Source organism: Haliotis rufescens, unplaced genomic scaffold (assembly GCF_023055435.1).
Source record: "Haliotis rufescens isolate VD_foot unplaced genomic scaffold, xgHalRufe1.0.p SCAF_33, whole genome shotgun sequence".
Taxonomy (NCBI): domain Eukaryota; kingdom Metazoa; phylum Mollusca; class Gastropoda; order Lepetellida; family Haliotidae; genus Haliotis; species Haliotis rufescens.
In genome coordinates, this window is record NW_025964035.1 from 2,276,761 (window position 1) to 2,301,178 (window position 24,418).

Consider the following 24,418-nt stretch of genomic DNA (forward strand, 5'->3'; position numbering starts at 1 on the left):
GCTCATGATGTCAATCACTGGATTGTCTGGTCCAAACTCGATTATTAACAGACATCGTTCACATAGCTGGAATATATGTGCGGTGTTGAACAACAAACAAACCCTAAACCCGAAAATGGCTATAACATACACCAACACATATTCTTCTTCAAATTTTCTTGACGTACATCTAGCAAAATTAACAAAAACAAAACTAACGACAGGAAAAAATGCATAACAAATAAAATATTTTTTTAATAAAAAAAACAAATGTGATTCGTCAATGATATTCATCCCATCTGCCCTCAGACAAAGACTGCATTTCTGGCATAATGATACAGGATATCACACAGTCGCCAGCGCGAGTCTAACGTAATGATATTTCGGAGCGGAATTACACGAAAAATGGATTCTTAATCTGCATGCATCACACAGTCCTTTCAGGAACGGTGCCTCGCAAACTATCGCAAATCCGGCCAAGAAATTGACAAATAAACATGTCCGTTGCCGGCAATAGCGAATCCTCTCTAATGTTGGTCGCATTCTTCTGTTGAGTCAGCGTCTTGATTACTCCGGTGGTGGGGACGTTTGACGGATGCTCATATACAATTCCGGCTTTAAACACTCTGTGTCATGACTGGGAGCGGCTCCAAGGTTCTACGCGTGACGTTGTTGACCATGGCATTGTGTTAAGATGATATTTCTTCAGTAGGAACACAAAACTCAAAAGCATGTCTGTAAGACCCTAGTATCCCATAAGGTAAGAAACAATTAAAATATCAATTCGGTGGTCAGTTTGCCTGGTTTAGATGACTGTTCTTATCATTCGATCTCTGCACAATTTTTCAGACATTATATTCCCTGGCCCGATTATTTACAAGCAACCGTGATACTACGGAAGCCTTTTGGGGCCATTTGTTTCTCTCTTTTTTTTCTTGAAATTTCACTATACATATACTAAGTTTGGAATTTCAAGATACCATGTTGAAATTGCACGATACATGAGTACTGTTGAAATTTTACGACAATGGTCTTGAAATTGCAAGATAAGTTGAAATTTTAAGATTTCAAATTGAAATTTCACCGTATGTTTCTTGAAATTTCAAGGAAAAAACAAACAAACGAAATGGCCTTAAATGGCTTCCGTAATATTCAGTCGTTCACATCTATAACATAGCATCTTGAAATTTCAAGTTAGTATCTTGAAATTTCAACTTAGCATCTTGACATTTCGACATAATATCTTCAATTTTTAAAAATAATAAAATAAATGTCCCTAAAAGGTTTCCGTATGATACAGCTAGCATACTCCTGACTGGGGCGGGTTACAACACGCACTCCCTCGGTAATAGAGTTCCAACGCTAATGCCACGGAATACAGACAATCAGACTGCTCTGTTATTACTAAGAATCAACGAGAGCTCTGTGATATTACAGCATGCAAAAATACCAGACTGATCTAATTAACCCACGTGGCATGCTCAGGTGATTTTCTCCTCCAAAAATAAATAGAAAAGAATTAAATGTTGACAAAAAATGGCTTGGCTTATGAAAATTTGATACTGATCGATAATTGCGGGTTGGCGGATAAAGGAATTATGATTATCTCGTTCAATGTGGTTGGCCTTTTTCTCCCATGTCCATTATAAAGCTTTGGAGGAGCAAAAGAAAGCTTCTTGTTTTGGCGTCATACAAAAAGCATATTTCCATGTTAGCATGATTTTTGCTACCTCGCGAATTAGATGCAGTTTCCGATACGAAGCTTGAGTGAGGCTGAGGAGCGGGGAGTTGGCCCAGAGATGACATCTGATTGTTATCTTTACCAGTTTTTTCATATGGTGTGCATGTCTTTAAATCAGCGTATTGAATGCAGCGAACCTATTTGGATCAGAAGAGACAGTTCAGATCGTTTTGGACCGCCTCCGTGGTCTAGTGGTAGAGCGTCCGCCCGGAGAGCGGAAGGTCCAGGGTTCGATCCCGGCCGCGTCATACCAAAAGTCGTTAAAAGATGGTACTTGTTGTTACCCTGTCTGGCGGTCGGCATTAAGGGCCTAAAACAAGGACCGGTCGGCTCGGAGTCAGTATACTGTGTCCGAGTGGGGTATTCATGTTAAACTGCGGCATGGTATCTCAGTGTGCTAGCACTATAAATCGGCATCAGTCCGGGCTAGTACAAGCAGCCACACACACACGTGCATGCACGTCGCTATATAAGTGCAATAATCTAGGACGCGACGTTAAACCCCATTCACCTCACCTCACCTCAGATTTGTGTTAAAGTTATCGTAACTGGTTGGTTGGTTTGTTGTTTAACGCCGCACTCAGCAATATTCAGGCTATATGCAGCGGTCTGAAAATAATCGAGTCTGGACCAGACATTCCAGTGATTAATATCATGAGCATCGCTCCACGTAATTGGGATCGATGACATGCATCAACCAAGTCAGCGAGCCTGACCACCTTATCCCGTTAGTCGCCTTTTACGACAAGCATAGTCGCTTTTTACGGCAAGCATGGGTTGCTGAAGACCTATTCTACCCCGGAATCTTCACGGGTCTCTTTGATTGGACTATCGATATGTGCGATAGTCCAATCATATTTAGCAAAAGAAAGTGAGCTTGATGTGGCAAGGTTGGACACAAGACTCTGATCAAAAGGCTAGTGGACGCTCTTGTCTCAGGAAGATGAAAAAACCCGTACCCATACGGTCTTAAAAACCGTCGTTTCTGAAAGAAGGTGTTTCTATCAAACCAAGTATCGAACTTGCATAGATCACAAGAGAAAAAGATCGTCTTTGATGATTCTATATAACCTTTGCAGAATTATTTACAAACTTTGCGAGTCTGTTGAACTTCCATCCGCTAGCGAGTGAAATCCCAGAAGGACGGTATTACTGAGAGGAAGACAGCTTAATACACTAGCTAAAAAGAGGCCGAGTTTATTAAAGGATGATTAGAATGTTTTCGTTCTTCCTAAGTCCAATTCCAAAAGGGCTTTCAACTTCGTTTTCCTGTTTCCGTTGCAAATCGAAGGGCAGCGTTTATTATACAGTTGTTATGCAAAAGGTGTGGGGCGGGAACTACGGCACTTCCTTTTAAGCTCAAGTACAAAGTTAGCCGTCTCAAATAAAAGCATTTATGCTGCCGACACATTTATTTGCCATAGGGTATTTATTTGGAGCTCTTCTTTCAAAGCCAGAATTAGATGAATTCATTTGTTGAATCTAGTTTCAAGATAGATATATTTTCTGAGCCAATGTTTAAACGAGGGCTTTTGAAGTAAAGGTTTCTTTTCTTAATTAATTACCCATTTATCGTGGCACAGTCCGCTCTTCGCTCTGGTACATCACACTTGTAAACTAGTCAATATACGACTACAATAATTGGTCTGTGGCAACCCATGCTTGTCGTTAGAGGCGACTAACCGCATAGGGATGTCAGGCTCGCTGACTTGGTTGCCTGATGTCATCGTATCCTAACTGCGTAGATATATGCTCATGATGTCAATCACTGGGTTGTCTGATCCAGACTCGAGTATTTACAGACCGCCGTCACATAGCTTGAATATTGCTGAGTGTGGCTTTAAACAACAAACAAACAAATAAATTAATATTTACTGAACCATTATTAACTTAACGGGGACAGTGAAGATACATCGAGTTCTCGGTACTTCGAGACAAACGGAGTTGACAGGCATGATGTCGAGACCAACACGACATATTCAAGTTAATGGATTTCCAGTTTAGATGTTTCTCAAGTGTGCACCTCTCCGGCAATTAACACCAAAGTAGCTGTCGCAATGAGTTAATCATATTGAATAACAGTTGGTTGAAAATGTCAGCCGTGTTACATTGAGAAAATACCCACGTAAACTAAGCAAAGGCAGATGTCAGAACCAAGTTGATTAAATGGACAGGAATGAGGCTCGAGTCCCGATCGGCTTCTCCCGGAATGACACGAGTGAGTCGGAACTGTATGGTACTCGTATAATTCCCTATTCGTCACCACTCGCCCCTTTCCGTAACCTGCAAGAAGACTCGTCCCCCTGTCGATGAATGTTATGTGCGAAAATACTACAAACCAATCAGAATGCGCGTATGATTTCAAGTTCTTCGTCAAAGAATCCCTCAGAAGTATTTTTTTATTTTACACGTCTTGCATTTAAAAATATACCCAATGCACAGTTAAATGTGTTCAAGCATGCGGTATAATTCCGCATGTCCAGATGTGCTTTAAATTGCATCTGAAATATATATAATATATGGGGAAATATAAGTGAACCATTACGCAACGACTTGACATTGTTTTAGGTATGCCCGTTTGGGCTAAGACGGAACCCGGTCGCACAAACGGCCATGAGAGGGGCACGAGTCGCTATTCGGCTTGTCCCGGAATAACACGAGTTGGTGACGAGTGATAATGGCCCGTGAAGATTCCGGGGTAGAATAAATCTTCAGCAACCCATGCTTGCCGTAAAACGTGACTATGTCTGTCGTAAAAGGCGACTAACGGGATCGGTTTGTCAGGCTCGCTATCTTGGATGATACATGTCATCGGTCCCAATTGCGTGGATCGATGCTCATGATATCAATCACTGGATTGTCTGGTCCTGACTCGATTATTTACAGACCGCCGTCATATAGCTGGAATATTGCTGAGTGTGGCTTTAAACAACAAACAAACAAATAAATTACTATTCACTGAACCATTATTAACTTATCGTGAACGGGAACGTTGAAGATACATCGAGTAATCGGTACTTCGAGACAAACGGAGTTGGCCATGGAGTTGACAGGCATGATGTCGAGACCAAAACGACATATTCAAGTTAATGGATTTCCAGTTTAGATGTTTCTCAAGTGTATACCTCTCCGGCAATTTACACCAAAGTGGCTGTCGCAATGAGTTCATCATAATTATTGAATAACAATTGGTTGAAAATGTCAGCCGTGTAACATTGAGAAAAGACCCGTGAAGATCCGGGAAAGAATAGGTCTTCAGCAACCCAAGCTTGCCATAAAAGGCGACTATGCTTGTCGTAAAAGGCGACTAACGGGATCGGTGGTCAGGCTCGCTGACTTGGTTGATGCATGTCATCGATCCCAATTGCGTGGATCAATGCTCATGTTGTCAGCCACTGGATTGTCTGGGCCAGACTCGATTATTTACAGACCGCCGTCATATAGCTGGAATATTGCTGAGTGCGGCGTTAAACAACAAACCAACCAACCAACCAACATTGAGAAAATACCCACGTAAACTTAGCAAAGGCAGATTTGGTTCAACAATTTGACCTTGACTTTTGGCTATGTCCGAACCAAGTCGTTTAAATGGCCAGGAATGAGGCTCGAGTCCCGATCGGCTTCTCCCGGAATGACACGAGTGGGTCCGATCTGTACAGTACTCGTATAATTCTCATCACAGGTGGCATGGTAATAACGAACCTGACTCGACCAGCTGTAAGCATTACTATATTACTTGTATACTTGGTTGTAGCGGCACGGACACCACCTGGAGTTTATAGGTGCATTATGGGAATACTATTTTCTACGAAACGAGCGACAGAGGTTTTATATGTCGCGTGCGAAAGTTGAGCGCAACATCAGCATGCCAGAGACAGAGACGGAACATCATCTGTGTTCTGTTATTTTTTTACCCCCTTCGAGATTCCGTGTTAGAATTGGACCCAGAGAACTATGCCGGTTGTTGGAGGCGAGTTTATGGATCGAGTCAACAGGCTCGGGGATTTGGTTGATTGTAAACTAGCGACGCAGGTCGATGCTCATGATATCATTCACAGGATCCTCTGGTTCAGAATTGATTTATAAAAAATACAGGAAGCCGTCATAAAAGTGGAATCATGTTGATTGCGGATTAAAACAACAGCCAAGCATTTAAGTGTGTCATTAAAACAAGTCGTCGAGAAGCTAAGTTGGTCCTGATGTCATCATTAAACTAATCAGGGTTTTTTACATGTAGTCCGCTCGAACTGTTTAACGCCGCACTCAGCAGTATTCCAGCTATATGACGGTGGTATGTAAATAATCGAGTCAGGACCAGACAATCCAGTGATTGAAATCATGAGCATCGATCAACGCAATAGGGATCGATGACATGCATCAACCAAGTCAGCGAACCTGACCACCCGATCCCGTAAGTCGCCTTTTACGACAAGCATAGTCACATTTTACGGCAAGCATGGGTTGCTGAAGACCTATTCTACCCCGGAATCTTCACGGGTCCCACGCAATTGGGATCGATGGCATGCATCAACCAAGTCAGCGAACCTGACCACCCGATTCCGTAAGTCGCCTTTTACGACAAGCATAGTCACATTTTACGGCAAGCATGGGTTGCTGAAGACCTATTCTACCCCGGAATCTTCACGGGTCCCACGCAATTGGGATCTATGACATGCGACTAACCGGATCGGGTCGTCACGGATCTTAACAGAAAAGGATCCCGGAACAATTTAGACTGTAGTTTGAAATAAAAACACATGTTCCCTGGATACCCTGACATCAAATATATGGTGAAGATAAAAAGAAGTTTGGCTTGAAAATTGTTGTCGTGAAGAATTGAGTGGAAATAATGTCTCAAATATGTATTGACAATAAGAATAGAGGATGGGTTGTTTAAAACCTTGACTTTTGCAATGCTAAATATATAGGCCATAGTTTTGAGTGCATGTGCACTTGGTCATGAATAGTGTTGACGTCACATGCATGGATCAACCATGGCCCACTGAATAGATGAAATATACACCGCACGAAGGTAATTTAGACATACCACATTTAATAAATTAGTTTTCTTTAAATTTGACGAAAGAGGTATGCGACTGTTTGTTGGTCCTAAATCAATCATCTGTATTCCCTGACTCAAGCGGTTGTCCGACCGAGTACAGATGCGTCTTCATCTAACTGAAATATGTTTTTCAAGAAGGATCCGGCTTTTTAGTCTAATTGATTATAGATGATCGCACCGATAAACTCACGATCTGAAGTCTTGTGCGTACAGCTTTCTGACCTTCCGATCACATTCTTAATGAAAGTCATAAATAGATTTGTATTTTTTTGCCTTTCCTTTTAAACGACAAGTTTGTCAAAAATCAAACATTAGATCTAAGGTCTTCATCAACCAGATTAACGTATCGAAAACCAAAACCAGATACATTTCCAGTTTTGCAGGTTATCTGTGCGAAAAGCTAACGCTGGCAGAGCGCAAGCCGCAATGAACCATAGAGGGATTTCATTTTCAATTAAGCTACGCCAGAACACACCTTTGATGATCCTATGAGCATGATTGTGCACTGCGTGTCAGACGAGGGTGTTGTGCATGTGGCAGGGCGCAGAGTACCTCACAAATGACATCCTTACCTTACAGAGAATAGACTGTGCTTAACTGTATGAATACCATTGAAGATGAGAACCACGTCCTCTTAACATGTGAGACCCGTGAAGACTCCGGGTTAGAATAGGTCTTCAGCAACCCATGCTTGCCGTAAAAGGCGTCTATGCTTGTCGTAAAAGCCGACTAACGGGATCGGGTGGTCAGGTTCGCTGACTTGGTTGATGCATGTCATCGATCCCTATTGCGTTGATCGATGCTCATGATTTCAATCACTGGATTGTCTGGTCAAGACTCGATTATGTACAGACCGCCGTCATACAGCTGGAATATTGCTGAGTGCGGCGTTAAACATCAAACAAAACTTGGGGCCAATGTGAGAAGTGAAACCTGCTCCTGTGGTTTGCCCAGGGAACGCTTGAACCATTTTGACTACGACATCCCAAGTACACACTGGGAAACAGTTTGATTGAAAACATGTCGTACAAAGTGTGATTCGAGATCTGAATACTGCTTAATTCATCTGAATTCGATAACGGCGAATTCGTCACAAAAGATTGTTCAAGCGGTACAATTCATATGTATGCTCCCCATTTCCAACACATCCCATGACAACAGTTTGCGTTTAGACGGAGATCACCAGCGAATCCTGTTAGTGTCAAAAACGCCACATACCATAGAATTGGGTTTTTCAATTTAGATTAGTTTCCATCCTAATCGATATCTGATTGTATCCAGATTTTAATCTAATGATGTTGGAAAACATATCAAGAGATAATTATAAAAATGATTCAGCATCGGTTATTATTGCGTTTTGTAGGTCAGTGCCTGGAAGAATCTGCCTGAAGCACGTCACGACCCAGATACAGGTGGTGAGGTGAGGTGAAATGAGGTTTAACGTCACTTTGAGATTATTATGAAGATTACTGCACGTATATTCCGACGTGCATGCATGTGTGTGTATGTGTGCGTGCGTGCGCGCGTTTGCATGTGTGTGCGCGCGTGCGTGTGTGTGCGCGCGTGTGTGTGACGTGGAGTGTTTTTAGTTCAATGGTGGCTTCAGACAGGATTAACAACCTCCCCAGAAATCAGTGCCAGACAGAAAGTGAATGAGGTGAGTTTAACGCCGCCTTGAACAGTACTCCAGTTATATCAGCTTAATGTTGGCGGGTATGGTGTTGAAAAGTTGAAACATAAAGAGGCGAAGCGGGATTCGAACCCACGATCAAAGGCCCCAGCTGTGCAAAAGGGACGCAACTCTGCACCGTGAATTGTGGCGCTTTAGGTGACTGGGCCAAACGTGTACCCGGCTTCAAAAGGGATAATCAGTATGCCCAGAAATCAGTTCCTTACGCAGAGAAACACGACATTGAACACAAATTTAGACGCATCCTTATACCGTAAACACATGTTGGAGAAAAGGTCACCAGCCGTCGACGTTGCCGTCATTAACAATGGATCAGAGTTCATTGGAATATCTTTCTCAGCTCCCTGGGGACAATACAACCCAAGCTGCCTGTGAGGCGGTAAAAGGTCGACAGTCGCATTACCATCTCATACTACCGGGTACCCATTCACTGCTGGATGAAGAGAGAGATATGACGAACTAAGTCACTTTTCCAAGGAGACACAACATGTGCTACATGTGCTTCAGAGTTGCTAAGGACCGGATCCCTGGAAACTCTCATTAGTCAAGCCATACTGCATACAGTGCTCTGATTAATATATACTTGGTACTATCTTTAACGTATACATCTGGACATATTTAACGCATACAAACAACCAGAGATTAATACATACTTGCAACTGACACGTGAGATCTGACCAATGAAATCTGAGAAGTCAAAATACCGGTAGACGCTGCTCCCTGATTGACAATGTCAATCCCAGTAAATTCCAGTAATTCCGATGTCAAATAACGACGCAAAACGATGGTTTGAAAGCGTCCAAGAAACGTCGTTTTTCCGTCCTATGATCATATACGGAAAAAACGACGTTTTCGTGTTTGCAGTGTACCGTATGCTATAAATATATTATACATTGGATGACAACGATAACGGACGGAGGACAACCAGGACAAGACATGAGCTTATAAGAAGTTCAGTCAGGTGGGCTAAAAATGTGATTTTGGTTCCAGATATAGAATGAAAAAAATAATTTATATTTAATTAGCCAAACCGTGTTATCACAATGAACGACTCTCGTTGCAAAGCTTGTTTCTAAACGTCTGAACATGGTCTATTTGTTGTATCAAATTTGATTCAAGATCACGTTATTGCTTGCAAATCCGATTCTCATTGGACGATGTCATGCTGTGACATAATAATGTTAGTTGATATTGACAGTAATGTATATTGCGTTTTTCAAATGACCATCAGCTGATTACGCCGTTGCTCTTAAACAGTGCACTTGTGTAGCAATCCGAGTAGCACGTATTTCCATTTTTAGGTACATATTTGAACTACCGTATTCGACGTAATAAGCGCCCCGCTCTAATAAGCGCCCACGGCGATATTTTCTAATATATTGGCTAGAAAACAATCCAAATTAGCACCCCTTCCGATTGATCAATGTACTCAGGACTTATTTATTCGTGTATAATACGTATGTTATAGGCATTCATAATTATGGGAAATTAAATTCTGGAAAAAATATATCTGTCGTATATAAACAGTTCAGGCTGTCAGCATAAACCACAAAATTTACGATCTTTCAACTCTGTTAACGTTGTTTTTCACCAAAATAATATTCTTATAAGAGCCCCCTATTTCTAACTTTGAGAGCACCCTGGGCGCTTATTATGTCGAATATGGTATATATGATGAACTTGTTAGAACCATATCATGTATATATTTGCTTCAGTGTTTAATGAGGAAATATTACACATACACTAAAGGACGTATGCTGAAAACAAGGCATTCCACAGATTTCCCAAACGAGCCAAGTATGTGGGACATAATCTTAATGTCAGTGTTGATTTTGTTAATGGTTCTGTACTGCTACAGAAATGAGTGTCCAGCAAACGAAGTGCCGTATCAAATCGGCCCAGACTATCAGAGGCTATCAGAACGACAACTGCATCGAGTTATGTGCAGTGTGTTGAGGAGATCAGCAACCCTGCAGAATTCTTCGCGAGCCTGACCACCCGATCCCGTTAATTGCGCCTTACGACAAGCATAGTCGCTTTTTACGGTAAGCATTGGTTGCTGAAGATCTTCACGGGTATCAGTGTTGAGGTATTTCGGTTACATTGTTCGTAGCGATACTGTAGGTATTTGGATTACAATGTAGTCGTGTGGAGGTGCCGTCGTTCTAGATCGTTGTTCAGGTATTGTCGTCCTTATAGTGTCGTTGGCCTGTCCGTCAATCTAGAGCCATGTATAGGTATTTGAGTAATGACATCGACCTAGCTCTGTCGGTACTCGGTCTACATACCCACCCACGTCCCACCCACCTCTACCCATACTCACAATGACGTAATGCATATTGTATAAAAGGAGTGTACCCGTCATACAAAAACACCATAGTTATCAAACAGACCGAAACACGTGACGATCCGGGGTAGAACCTATGCTTGTCGAAAAAGGCGACTATGCTTGTCGTAATAGGCGACTATGCTTGTCGTAATAGGCGACTATGCTTGTTATAATAGGCGGCCATGGTCAGCCTCGCCCTTTTGCGAGGATCGATGCTCAATCACTGGATTGTCTGGTCCAGATTCGATTATTTACAGACCGCCGTCATTTAGCTGGAATATTGCTGAGTGGCGTTAAACAACAAACAAACAAACAAACAAACAGACAGACAGTATGAAAGGTATAAGCGCAACGTTGATGAAGGCATATGGCATTCGTTAAGGCATAACACTATAAGGTCAAATAGGTGCAATTTGTCGTGCATGGAAGAGCGAAACTATTCAATTTCCGTGATTGGACACTGTTAATCTATTTCTTGTGTCAATAAATAGATACCCCGTCAGTGTGTGTATATGAGCTTTTATTGCCAACGTAAACTACGTCCATGAGATCGATATATCAATCATTACACTTAGCGATGCATGTAGATTTGTTGTTATGATAAGCTTTGACGTTCTTTGCTGAATATTGATGTCAGGCGGTCTTCAATACAAAACTACTTTTCAGATAGGTAGAAGGTACCATTATACATACAGAGATACCATATCAATATTTAATGTAATGGCAGACGTAAGGAAATTAATGATATATTAAATTTGGATAATATCAAAAGAGTGAGTGAGTTGGTTTTAACGCCGCTTTTAACAGTATTCCAGTTATATCACGGCGTGTCAGCTTAATGTGGGAGGAAAGCCCGAAGTGATGCAGGTCTCAGACGTTTACCACTTCGGTGAAACCCACGAGCACGGATATGGTGCTGACAAACCTAGAAACATAATCGGGGCGAACCGGGATTCGAAACCTCAATCATAGGTTTCTGGCGACCCCAAGTGACGCAACTCTGCACAGCGAATCGCGGCGCCTTAGACGACTAGGCCTCCCGGGCCCCCAATATCAATAGAAATAATGTTTCATTTTCTCCACGGGTTAGTATCCCAGGGTCGGGTGTCATAAGTCATTAACAATCTGTCTGAATCTCGAATATCATGTTTCATTAATCTGGAATATAATTCAATATTAATCAATGTCCAAAAGTAACGGAATATGAAAAATGGCGTGGAAACGTTGAAGGTGAATATACTCACCGCCAATAGAAACGCGTTCCATAGAAACATTTTGAGAAGTATGTACGTTAAAAAGAGATGTTTCCAATGGGTATGCTATATAACAATCAGTCAAGTGTTTCCACAGCGTGTCACGATATCATGCACATGATTTCCAATGTGTACATGCTAATCCTGCACGAGACAAATGGTGCATCTCAAGTCAGGGATCTATGACGTCACATATCATGGATCTTGAGCGTCAGTTCACACCGCATAACGGTATTTTCCTTTTGGCATCTAACCAATCTAATATCTCTTGAATGTGAGTAATTCTTCAAACATTAACCAACATTTACGCTATTCGCGTGTATTTTGTCGGTAAGTATATATTAGGATCGTGTTAAGGTAATTGTATTTATTGTAGAAAAGTGAGTTCAAATAACACACATCCAGACATCATATGCCCAGATGTTTCGCAGGAGGTTATACAGATGTTGGTCAATTCTGACTTCAACTCCAAAACACAGTCATGCAAATCAGTTCATATTACATGTACAGGACATTATTTCTGTAAATATTATGAAAACAAATAGTGACGTTGACATTATAATACTTACTTGAGTTCTCTGCTCCAACCTCCTCTTCCAACATATCGCTGATTTTGTGAAACTTGGGCATAAACATATGGAAGCCGTAAGACAGCTTATAGTTCTTGCTGTAGGCGACGAACGCCGCCGCAGCTAGAAAACAGAATCTCGGAGCAACGTCAGAATGTCCTGAGCCGTCGTAGATGACCTTGACCTTTTTCCAATGAAACACGTGTAACATGTCAATAATTGACGCTGCTAAAGAATTGAAGGTCGCGCCAACACGAGTTAAGGTTGGATATTCCGCGTTTTGCTCTGATTTATTGGCGCCAAAATCGTGTGCAAACCCTCCTGGAGAAATGATGGGGATGTTCCAGTAGGGAGCGTATCTGGCAACAGGGGCTAAGCTGTAATCACATATAGGACCGACAAAAACGTCGACTTGGTGGTGCATATAGAATTCAAAAGCCTTTATAGCCGCATCCGCGGAATTGCATTTAGAATCTCCGAAACGGACGCTGAAACGTAGGCCGTGCTGCGCGTGCATATGACGTGTACGGGAAGTGACGTAATCAATCACAGGTCTGACGTGTTGTATAGAAAACATACTGGATTTGCTCGGTGCGATTACTGCAAGTTTGACATGTCTTCTTGCACAGACATACTCACAGTGCATATACACCAAAAATAAAACAAAACACGCCTTGCCCATGATGACAGTGTACTTCTTATCCATTCAAAGGTTAACCACCTTTAATGTATCGGTTGACAAAGGTTCCTTTGGAATCCTGTTCTCAATCCAAAGTTGTCGAGGACGTGAAGGACCAACGTTACTGGCCTTTTTCGAAAGTATCATATAAGGAACCGTTGACGAATTTTCAGTAGGTCTCGGTTCGAATTGTCTCGCCCAGCCAAACGCCGCGTGAAGTCAGAGTTGTTCTCCAAGCACGTCTCAGGTGCTGGGCCGTCACTAATCGTCTGACTAGTCCCTTTGGGGGATGGATCTAGACCAATATGTGTGGTGATGTCACCACCCTTTGTTCTCAGAAGAAGATGAATCCACAACACAGACGTATCAACAAGTTGTAAAACTTTCCCGTCAAATTCTATTGCACGTGCCGTTTCATTGCATTGCGGCGTGGGAATCAATTGCTAACGTGTCATTCCATGCATAGGTCGTAAAACAATAACCAATAACCAACTGGTCTCAATCCGATTTTTGTTCGTCTTAGATTATTGATTCCTCTTCGATCGAAACACGAACACTTGACAAGTTGTGAACTCCCGAATGTTGAAAGACTGAGGTGGACGTTAGACGTTGTCCGGTCCAGCGGGAATCTGTCTAGTTTGAACCAAGGATCATGTGTCGCACATCCCGGCGCTCTGAAAGGGTTGTACTCAACTTTAATATTTTCTTTTAAATCTGGTACCATTATCACAAGACATCTCACATCCTCACCACTCATGACCATGGGTACTCTACGACTCACGTTCCTGCTCACTATTATACAAACGTATTCAAGGTCCCAAGACACGCATAAAAAAGGTCTGGCTTTTGGTGTTTAAGACCAAGCGGAATAACTCATCGAAACATTGGCATTCATTTATTGAAACATGTCTCCTGTTTCTCCAGCTGATACAATAGAGCTATACACAAGAGGAAATACTTCATGAGGTTTTTGAAATATTGGTGTTTAAGACGAAGCGATATTAAACATCGAAAACATTTGCATTCATTTATTGCACCATTTCATCTGTTCCTCCAGCTAATTCAATAGAGCTGTCCACAAGGGTAAATGGTTCATGGGGATAATGAAAATATTATAGTACTGAATAATATTTATTGGTTTTCCTTCGCACGTTTTGGTAATGCATTTGAATGAGTGTGAATGATACGTCGACATTAATCCCAATTAGCATTGTTTTTTTAATCTTTTTTTCTGTTTAGAACGGGGTGGTGGGGTGGCCTAGTGATTAAAGCGTTCGCTCGTCACACCAAAAACCAAGGTTCGATTCCCTATAATGGTACAATGTATGCCTAATTCCTGTGCATCCCGCCATGATATTGCCTGACTATTGCTAAAGGTAGGTCATACCATACTCGCTCACTCACTCTCTTTATGGCACCAGTGGTCGTGTCCTATTGGCATATCTATTGAAGTTGTTGACGGAGCTAATCAAAGAATCACCCCAACCGAAACCCCTTCTGCTTTAAGAAACGGATACGAATAATCCTATCATACAATACACCTGAACACGGGGACCGGAAGCCTATTACAGCTCCAAAGTTATACGACAAATTGCCAGACGCGCTGTCGTGATACCGTATGCATACAAACTACGACGATTTCTCCAACTGTCAAAACTCCATTTAAAGCAATCTAGTTTCATTGATACTGTCTGCCACAACGTGGCAGAGACACATCTGCGAAGCAGCACTGACGGATGCTTTTCACACCATCGAGTAGGGATCCGGCACGTCGTGCCCACGATGCGATGACTGCAACGACGTTGACAGCATCTAGTAGTGCCTTGGTAGACCAATTGGCCTCAAAGAGACACTTTATGTAACAACTATCCTCCACAAGGAAAAGACTTGTAAATGACAGAACTCAATCATTCATCTTGAGGTAAACTCCACTGGGCCCCCAAATCAAATCAGGTTGGCTTATTGTTTCAAATTTTCGACGGGCTTCTAATTAATTCAGTAATGGTGATGCTGGTTTATCCGGGGTTTTTTTTAAATTTTGCATTTGATAAATTGTTTTCCCTTCAACAAAAAATGTTATTTCCAATAGAAACACAAGATCATTTATCTTCATCTTAGCGTTTATCTTCATCTTAGCATTTATCTTCCCCTCAGCGTTGATCTTCATCTTAGCATTTATCTTCCCCTCAGCGTTGATCTTCATCTTAGCATTTATCTTCATCTTAGCGTTTATCTCCCCCTTAGCATTTATCTTCATCTTAGCATTTATCTTCATATTAGCATTTATCTTCATCTTAGCATTTATCTTCATCTTAGCATTTATCTTCATCTTAGCGTTTATCTTCATCTTAGCATTTATCTTCATCTTAGCGTTTATCTCCCCCTTAGCATTTATCTTCATCTTAGCATTTATCTTCATATTAGCATTTATCTTCATCTTAGCGTTTATCTTCATCTTAGCGTTTATCTCCCCCTTAGCATTTATCTTCATCTTAGCATTTATCTTCATATTAGCATTTATCTTCATCTTAGCGTTTATCTTCATCTTAGCATTTATCTTCATCTTAGCGTTTATCTCCCCCTTAGCATTTATCTTCCCCTCAGCGTTGATCTTCATCTTAGCATTTATCTTCATCTTAGCGTTTATCTTCATCTTAGCGTTTATCTTCCCCTCAGCGTTGATCTTCATCTTAGCATTTATCTTCATCTTAGCGTTTATCTTCATCTTAGCATTTATCTTCCCCTCAGCGTTGATCTTCATCTTAGCATTTATCTTCATCTTAGCGTTTATCTCCCCCTTAGCGTATATCTTCATCTTAGCATTTATCTTCATATTAGCATTATCTTCATCTTAGCGTTTATCTTCATCTTAGCATTTATCCTCAACTTAGCGTTTATCTTCATCTTAGCATTTATCTTCATCTTAGCGTTTATCTTCATCTTAGCATTTATCTTCATCTTAGCGTTGATCTTCATCTTAGCTTTTATCTTCATCATTAGCATTTATCTTCATCTTTGCGTTTATCTTCATCTTAGCGTTGATCTTCATCATTAGCATTTATCTTCATCTTAGCATTTATCTTCATCTTAGCGTTTATCTTCATCTTAGCGTTGATCTTCATCATTAGCATTTATCTTCATCTTAGCGTTTATCTTCATCTTAGCATTTATCTTCATCATTAGCATTTATCTTCATCTTAGCGTTTATCTTCATCTTAGCATTTATCTTCATCTTAGCGTTTATCTTCATCTTAGCGTTTATCTTCATCTTAGCGTTTATCTTCATCTTAGCATTTATCTTCATCTTAGCATTTATCTTCATCATTAGCATTATCTTCATCTTAGCGTTGATCTTCATCTTAGCGCTTATCTTCATCTTAGCGCTTATCTTCATCTTAGCGTTTATCTTCATCTTAGCGCTTATCTTCATCTTAGCATTTATCTTCATCTTAGCATTTATCTTCATCTTAGCATTTATCTTCATCTTAGCGCTTATGTTCATCTTAGCGTTTATCTTCATCTAGCATTTGTCTTCATCTTAGAATTTATCTTCATCTTAGCGTTTTTCTTCATCTTAGCCTTTATCTTTATCTTAGCATTTCATAAAAGATCAACCATTGTGAAGGTGTGCCTTATAGACGCGATTAAAAATAAACGATTTATATTGAAGGATTAGTCAGTGTCCACTTGGATAGTATATGGGTAGGGGGAATGGGGTTTGAGGTTGCACTCAAGATTATTGCACTTCTATAGCGACGTGCTTGCACGTCAAATCACGACCTTTAGCTCTCCGGTCAGACGTTCTATCTACCAGGCCACAGAGGGGGTTAAGACATCATATAGAATTATTGAGGAAATAGAAGCGACAAAACCATTTCCATAATCATACGAATTGTAAGATGCCGACATTATCATATATACTCAACAACAAAAGTTCCTGTGACACCAATATTTTAGTGTATTTTTCAAACAAGTAAAGTCTGGTTTTCAGTATTGTAGTACATGTATGGAATCAAGTCACAAAATCGCAACTGCTACAGAAAAGCATCCATCCATGCACAAGTTGACTTTTATGCAAGCCCCATGCATTTCACTACCCAAGAATGGGTATACAAATATGTGCGTTAACGGGATTCCATATGCATTGTTTAGCATCGTGCTGACAACAACCACTCAGAAAAACAACAAAATAACGCAATTATTCAACATTAAGAAATGCCACGCCTGTCCGAAAATGAGCGTCTGCGAGCCATTGGTATGCTTGAAGCAGGATCGAGTCAATGTGATGTTGCAAGACAATTTAACGTCCACAGAAACACCATTTGGTGTTTATGGCAACGTTGACAACAGCCGAATGCAGTCAGAGACCATGCTCGGATTGGCAGGCCACGCGTAACCAATAATCGGCAAGACAAGTGGATTCGAACAACACACTTACGAAATCGATTCAAGCCAGCAACAATGACTGCAAGAAGCATCCCTGGCCTTCGACGAATGTCTTCACAAACCGTACGTCGTCGCCACAGATGTGCAGGGATTGTCGCCAGAAGACCCGCCAGACGTCCCATTTTGACAGGAAACCACCGTCAAGCACGTCTACAGTGGTGCAGAAAGCGTCTACGCTGGACGGCCATGCAGTGGGGACAAGTTCTATTCACTTTTCACCTCAGCCACAGCGATGGACGCATTCGAGTGTATCGACGTCGAGGTGAACGCTACGTCAATCATTGTGTCATGGAAGAAGATCGGTTCGGGGGCGGCAGCGTTTTGATATGGGGTGGAATTACAGCAAGACAGAGGACCCGTATGATAGTGGTAGAGGGAAATCTCAATGGACAGCGCTACCGCGACGAGATCATCGGCCCTGTTGTTCTACCGTTTTTGCGTCGTCATGGCCCAGGCATTACCTTTCAACGCCCTTTCAACGCCCGGCCTCATATTGCTCGACTTGTTCAGGATTCTCTTCAACAAAACAACGTGAATGTCATCCCCTGGCCGGCTCACTCCCCTGATTTCTCACCAATCGAGCACATGTGGGATAAGATGGATCGCCGCCTTCGACGTCGTGTTCCACAGACACTCCAGGAACTTCGAAACATGCTCCAGCAGATATGGACAGATATCCCACAGGACTTTGCGCGACGCCTGGTCCATTCCATGAGACGAAGATGTGTTGCTTGCAACGCAACCAGAGGTGGACACACACGCTATTGATTTGTAAATTGACATTTTGGTATGTACATGTTTTTTTTTAATGAAATCACGCATTTTCTGAAATCAGTATGGCAAATTTAACCATTTGAACACTTACAGGAGTCTATTATCTGTTGCAAACCGAAATTGTTTCAGATTTGATAAAAAAACATAACTTTGTATTAAAACTTATTCAATGTCACAGGAACTTTTGTTGTTCAGTATAGTAAGCATGTCTTTATGACTCACTCTCAACGTGCGGACGCCCTTGCCAACACGTGACTAAGTTAATAACGTCAGCAATAGTTTAATAAACTATTTTCGCTGGGCGACAGAACACTTCTTTCTCATTGTTTAAAAGGTCATGACTGATATCAAATAATTATGATTGCTTTGGACGAAATCATGCTTGATCTGAACATTATATGATGTGTAGATGTAGCCAACATTTATTCCTAATGTCTGTTTAAATCTTTATATTTATAGTGAGTGTTGTCAGCTTGATGTGGGAGGAATCCCCGAAATGATGTCAACCTCAAACCTTTGTCAGTTTGGTGAAACCCACGAACACGGGTATGGAGCTGACAAAACAAGAAAAAAACACAGGAGGATCTGGGATTCGAACCTTCGGTCCCAGGTTTCTGATACCTCGAAGGGACATAACTCTGGATAACGAATTGCGGCAACTTAAACAACAAGGCTATACGGTGATACCCTTTATTTAAACACGACTCTATAGAAGTTAAAGAACACCCGATCTCTTTCATATGACTATAGTTAATCTGTAATGGCTGGTGTAACTGCACCACATAACCTTCTATAGTGATCAAGGGTAGAATAGGTCTTCAGCAACCCATGCTTGTCGTAAAATGCCACTATGCTTGTCGTAAGAGGCGACTAACGGCATCGGGTCGTCAGGCTCTCTGACTTGGTTGATGCATGTCATCGTATCTCAATTGCGTGGATAGATGCTCATGATGTCAATCACTGGATTGTCTGGTCCAGACTCGATTATTTACAGACCGCCGTCATATAGCTGGAATATTGCTGAGTGCGACGTTAAAAAACAAACATCACCATCATCGAATTGTGGGTGTTCTTTAACTTCCTTTGGGTAGTGTAATCAAACAGGACGCCATATGATCACTGGCTGTAACAATAATATAGCATTAAAATATTAAGTTCAGTCAGATAGTATACGGTGCTAATTTGCATGTCGTTAATTACCATTTATCAAATAGTATCGCCCAAAGATTATAGTCTACTTCAGTGTCTCACAAATCCCAAATATTTTTTTTATTTATTTATTTATTTATTTATTTATTTATTTATTTATTTATTTATTTATTTTTTATTTTATTTTTTTAAATTTATTTATTTAGTTATTTATTTAGTTATTCATATAAGCAGCTTAAATAGTTTGTGTAGTCAACTTGAAGAAATACAGTTTGACTGTTGCTTTAAAAACTAGATGTTAAGTTACGCAAGTCTGTTGTTTAGTCAGCTAGGTTTGAAACATACTGCATACTGCAGCGGTTAAATAACGAGTAATGATTATTCGGTAAATAAATCTCGCGTGATCAATCACGCAGACAGTGGACTTCATCCTTATTTTCACACTGACACTAAATACATGCAAAATACAATGGTGTAGAGTTGTAATCGCATGGGGCGACGGATTTCAGCCAATCCAGGTTCTTTCGCAATACACCACGGTAATCTCATAAACAGAAGACCCATAAATAATTTCAAATAATGTATCTAACTTGCGTTATCAGGCTTCAGCAATAACCGTTTCTGGGACAATAATGAACGATCATATTTCGGGAGATGTTCTCAGATTAGTTGTTGTTGAGTATAATGAGAAGTTAGATCAATTCCTAGAGCTGTCTCCGAGTTCGTTGGCGTGTAGTTAAACTAATCTGTATGTGTAAGAGAATATGAAAAACACAGAGATGAAAGTAGGATTTCAAGAACTTTAAGTGATTATGTTGGGTTAAACACCACATTGAACAGTATTTCAAAGTGTAATTGTCCCCATGGTTCAGAATGACGCCAATTTGATGTAGGCCGTGAGGACTTTTTGTCATCAAAACAGAACTTAAAGAGTTTGCTCATGTGTCTATTCGCGTGTGTATCGAGACTTCGACTTTATCAAGGTTTGTCAATTCGGCTTTACGCCGCTTTGCATTTTACGTCGGAAATTTAAAAGTGCAGCGTTAAAAATTGACATTGGCCCAACTGCGTCTATTTAGCAATGCCTATATGAACATAAGCATCTCCCGCTACCGGCCGTCCAATGGTTATCGAGTGTATAACATATATTTTGATAAATATCCGTTATTCTGGACTCGATCTCTGTGTTCTCTACCTCTGTAACTACAAAGTGCTCTCGGACAGGGCTGTGATTTGATTGGGTCTAACGTCGTGTTATTCGATGTGCATGTTTTTACGTTTGTCAGCACCATACCTGTGCCAGTGCGTATCACCTTAGAAGTAATCGTCTCAGACTCGCATCGTTTCGGGCTTTCCTCCAAGAACAAGCTGATACGTCGTGATATATATAAATATATTTTTATCTCTCTCTCTCTCTCTCTCTCTCTCTCTCTCTATATATATATATATATATATATATATAGAGAGAGAGAGAGAGAGAGAGAGAGAGATAGATAGAAAGAGGGAGAGAGAGGGGGAAGTTGAAGAAACAGAGAGAGAGAGAGAGAGAGAGAGAGAAATAAGAGATAGAAAGAGAGGGAGAGATAGAGAGAGGGGGAAGTTGAAGAAACAGAGAGAGAGAGAGAGAGAGAGGAGAGAGAGATAAAAATAAGAGATAGAAAGAGAGGGAGAGATAGAGAGAGGGGGAAGTTGAAGAAACAGAGAGAGAGAGAGAGAGAGGAGAGAGATATAAAAATATGAGATAGAAAGAGAGGGAGAGATAGAGAGGGGGAAGTTGAAGAAACAGACAGAGAGAGAGAGAGAGAGAGAGTACAGAGAGATAAAAATAAGAGATAGAAAGAGAGGTAGAGATAGAGAGAGGGGGAAGTTGAAGAAACAGAGAGAGAGAGAGAGAGAGGGGGGGAGATAAAAATAAGAGATAGAAAGAGAGGGAGAGATAGAGAGAGGGGGAAGTTGAAGAAACAGAGAGAGAGGGAGAGGAGAGAGATAAAAATAAGAGATAGAAAGAGAGGGAGAGATAGAGAGAGGGGGAAGTTGAAGAAACAGAGAGAGAGAGAGAGATAAAAATAAGAGATAGAAAGAGAGGGAGAGATAGAGAGAGGGGGAAGTTGAAGAAACAGAGAGAGGGAGAGAGATAAAAATAAGAGATAGAAAGAGAGGGAGAGATAGAGAGAGGGGGAAGTTGAAGAAACAGAGAGACAGAGACATGAGAGAGAGATAAAAATAAGAGATAGAAAGAGAGGGAGAGATAGAGAGAGGGGGAAGTTGAAGAAACAGAGAGAGAGAGAGAGAGAGAGAGAGAGAGAGAGAGAGAGAGAGAGGAGAGGTGGTTTATTAATAGATAGAACTGTTCAAAGCGTCGTGTAACCAAATTGACACACTCGACAGTAAAGCTGACACCATATACATCTCATGATCTACCTGGATACGATATCGATACCTACGAACCTCTTGCAGTAACGTTACACACACGAATGGATATTTGAGCTAATGTCCAGGATCAAATTTGCGTCGTTCTATGGGATAAACATTAATTCGATAGTGACACTTCAAGTTCACTTTTTTTTAAAACCTCAAAGACTTTCGTACCATTTCGTAACAATTGGTTCATCATATGGGGCGGGAATAGCCTAGTGGTTAAAGCGTTTGCCTTAAGACCCGGGTTCGATATCCCACATGGGTACAATGTGAGAACCCCATTTGTTTTGTCCGCCGTCGTGATACTGCTGCAATATTGCTAAAAGCGGCGAAAAACCATACTCACCTACCCCCACTCCAAGACGGGTACAATTGGAGTTTGTGAAGCTTATGTCCCTCCGGCGTGATTTTGGAAATATAAATGTTATTATTAAACGCGGTGTTCAATCACACTAACTCTTTATCACACATTATCGTATATATCATATTTTAATTAAGTAGGTCATCTCAAATGAATGTGATATGCATGCCCCCATCGACAGACGTATAAGTTAGAATAGATAAATAAATTGAGATTAATAAAGTTAATACATGTATAAGCGTATCGATTGATCAACGACTCGGATGTCACTAGCACCTGTGTTACACGACGGCCTATGTTACGCGTACATGTTCATCCGCCGCTCTTGAGCAAACAGTGAATAAATCAATACATAGAGACATGTGAGAATGATATTAAAAACGTCGTTATGGCTCATCGTCGGAGGAGGACAAAATAACCCTACTCCCTCACCCAGCACGCTGTTGTTAGTCTGGCGTTAATAACTAACATTAGCACGATTAGTGGCTAGAAAGATTAGCGTAGTACAATTACAAGACAGTGAGGGTTAGAATCGATTACTATTTTTGTTAAGCGCAGTAAGCGTAACTGAAAAGATCGTCTACAAGTACAATTCTACTAATGATAAGGTTCGCTTGTTCAATTGTAGTGAGGAGGTGAGTGAGTGAGGATGGTTTTACGTCGCTTTAATCAATATTTCACCACTATCACGGCGGTGGACACCAGAAATTGGCTTCAAACGTAGACACTGGGTCTTCGGCGTGACGAGCGAACGCTTTAACCGCAAGGCTACCCCACGACCACATGCCTCAACCAAGGCAGCGAGCCTGACCACCCGAACCCGTTAGCTGTCACTTATGAGTAGCTGGAGTCCAGTTCTAACCAAGATATTCACGGGGTAGCAATTATGTTGATTCTCTTAATAATAATAATAATAATAGTAATAATAATAATAATAATAATAATAATAATAATATAAGTGAATTTATAATGCGCCAGATTCCAATCACCAAGTGGATGCTCATAGCTCTACACTATTATTACCCCGGTCAATGGATCAGTGAGCACTCAATTTTCATTCTCAGCTCCCTGGGGAGTATACAACCCAAGTTGCCTGTGAGGCGCTAGAAGGTTAACAAGACTGGAAACATATTGGTTGGGACTAAAAAATGGCACCGTCCCTATTTAACAGAACTAAAACAACACCGATGAACCTTATAAAGAAACACTGGACTCAGCCATGTAGCACATTTTGCGTTATTACATGTTAATATTATTAATCCTATCATCCTCGATGAAGCCCCTGCAGAGAGTGTAATATGCTGCAGCTAATAATTGAAAATCGCATTTTCTTCTTATTGATTTTAACTGACATTAACTGTTTTTGAAATATTAAATTATTCAAATGTTAAACATTAATCATATTATTACACATTTATACAAAATAAATTAAAACTGAAAAAAAAACATTCTCCATCGAGAAGCAGACTGAAAGTGAATAACATGTAGAAGCCTAATCATCTGACCTCTGTGTATTTAAATTGCATTCTCAGCTCCATGGGAAGTACACTACCCACGCTACTTGTAAATCGCTAGAGGGTTTATATTCATATTATATGCATTATTTTCAGAAAAAAATCCATTTTCATAATACTTCTTATAAATTCCATATATTTTCAATCTTTATTAACCTAGCGCATAAATACATGACATTATTTGTGATGTACATACATGTATATAAGCATCCACTGGACTGAGAGTTTTGAGGGTTTTGTCGCTATTATTTATGTCCTCAGACAATAAAAGCTGTTTCAGTTTACAGGGCATACCTTTCCTACGGAAAAAGACCTACTCTGTCCAGATTGTTTCATAAGAGTGAGTGAGTGAGTTATGGTTTATAGTCACATCGGCAATATTTCAGCCATATCGTGACTAAATCAAGTTATATATTCATGTTTCATAAGAAGTATATGAACCTTTTTATGTTGA

General features: G+C 40.7%; 1 protein-coding gene across 3 annotated transcripts in view; it reads right to left on the reverse strand.

Moving 5' to 3' along the window:
• LOC124115049 (atrial natriuretic peptide receptor 1-like) overlaps positions 1-24,418 on the reverse strand; it is a 255,794-nt gene that overhangs the window by 83,874 nt on the left and 147,502 nt on the right. For 2 of the 3 annotated variants that reach the window (XM_048380801.1, XM_048380800.1), the window contains exon 2: positions 12,624-13,976. The exons of the other annotated variant lie outside the window; for it this stretch is intronic. In XM_048380801.1, coding sequence (XP_048236758.1) covers positions 12,624-13,329 — 706 coding nt within the window. In that variant the 5' untranslated portion in view covers positions 13,330-13,976. The remainder of the gene's footprint in view (positions 1-12,623; positions 13,977-24,418) is intronic. 3 annotated transcript variants of the gene reach the window in all.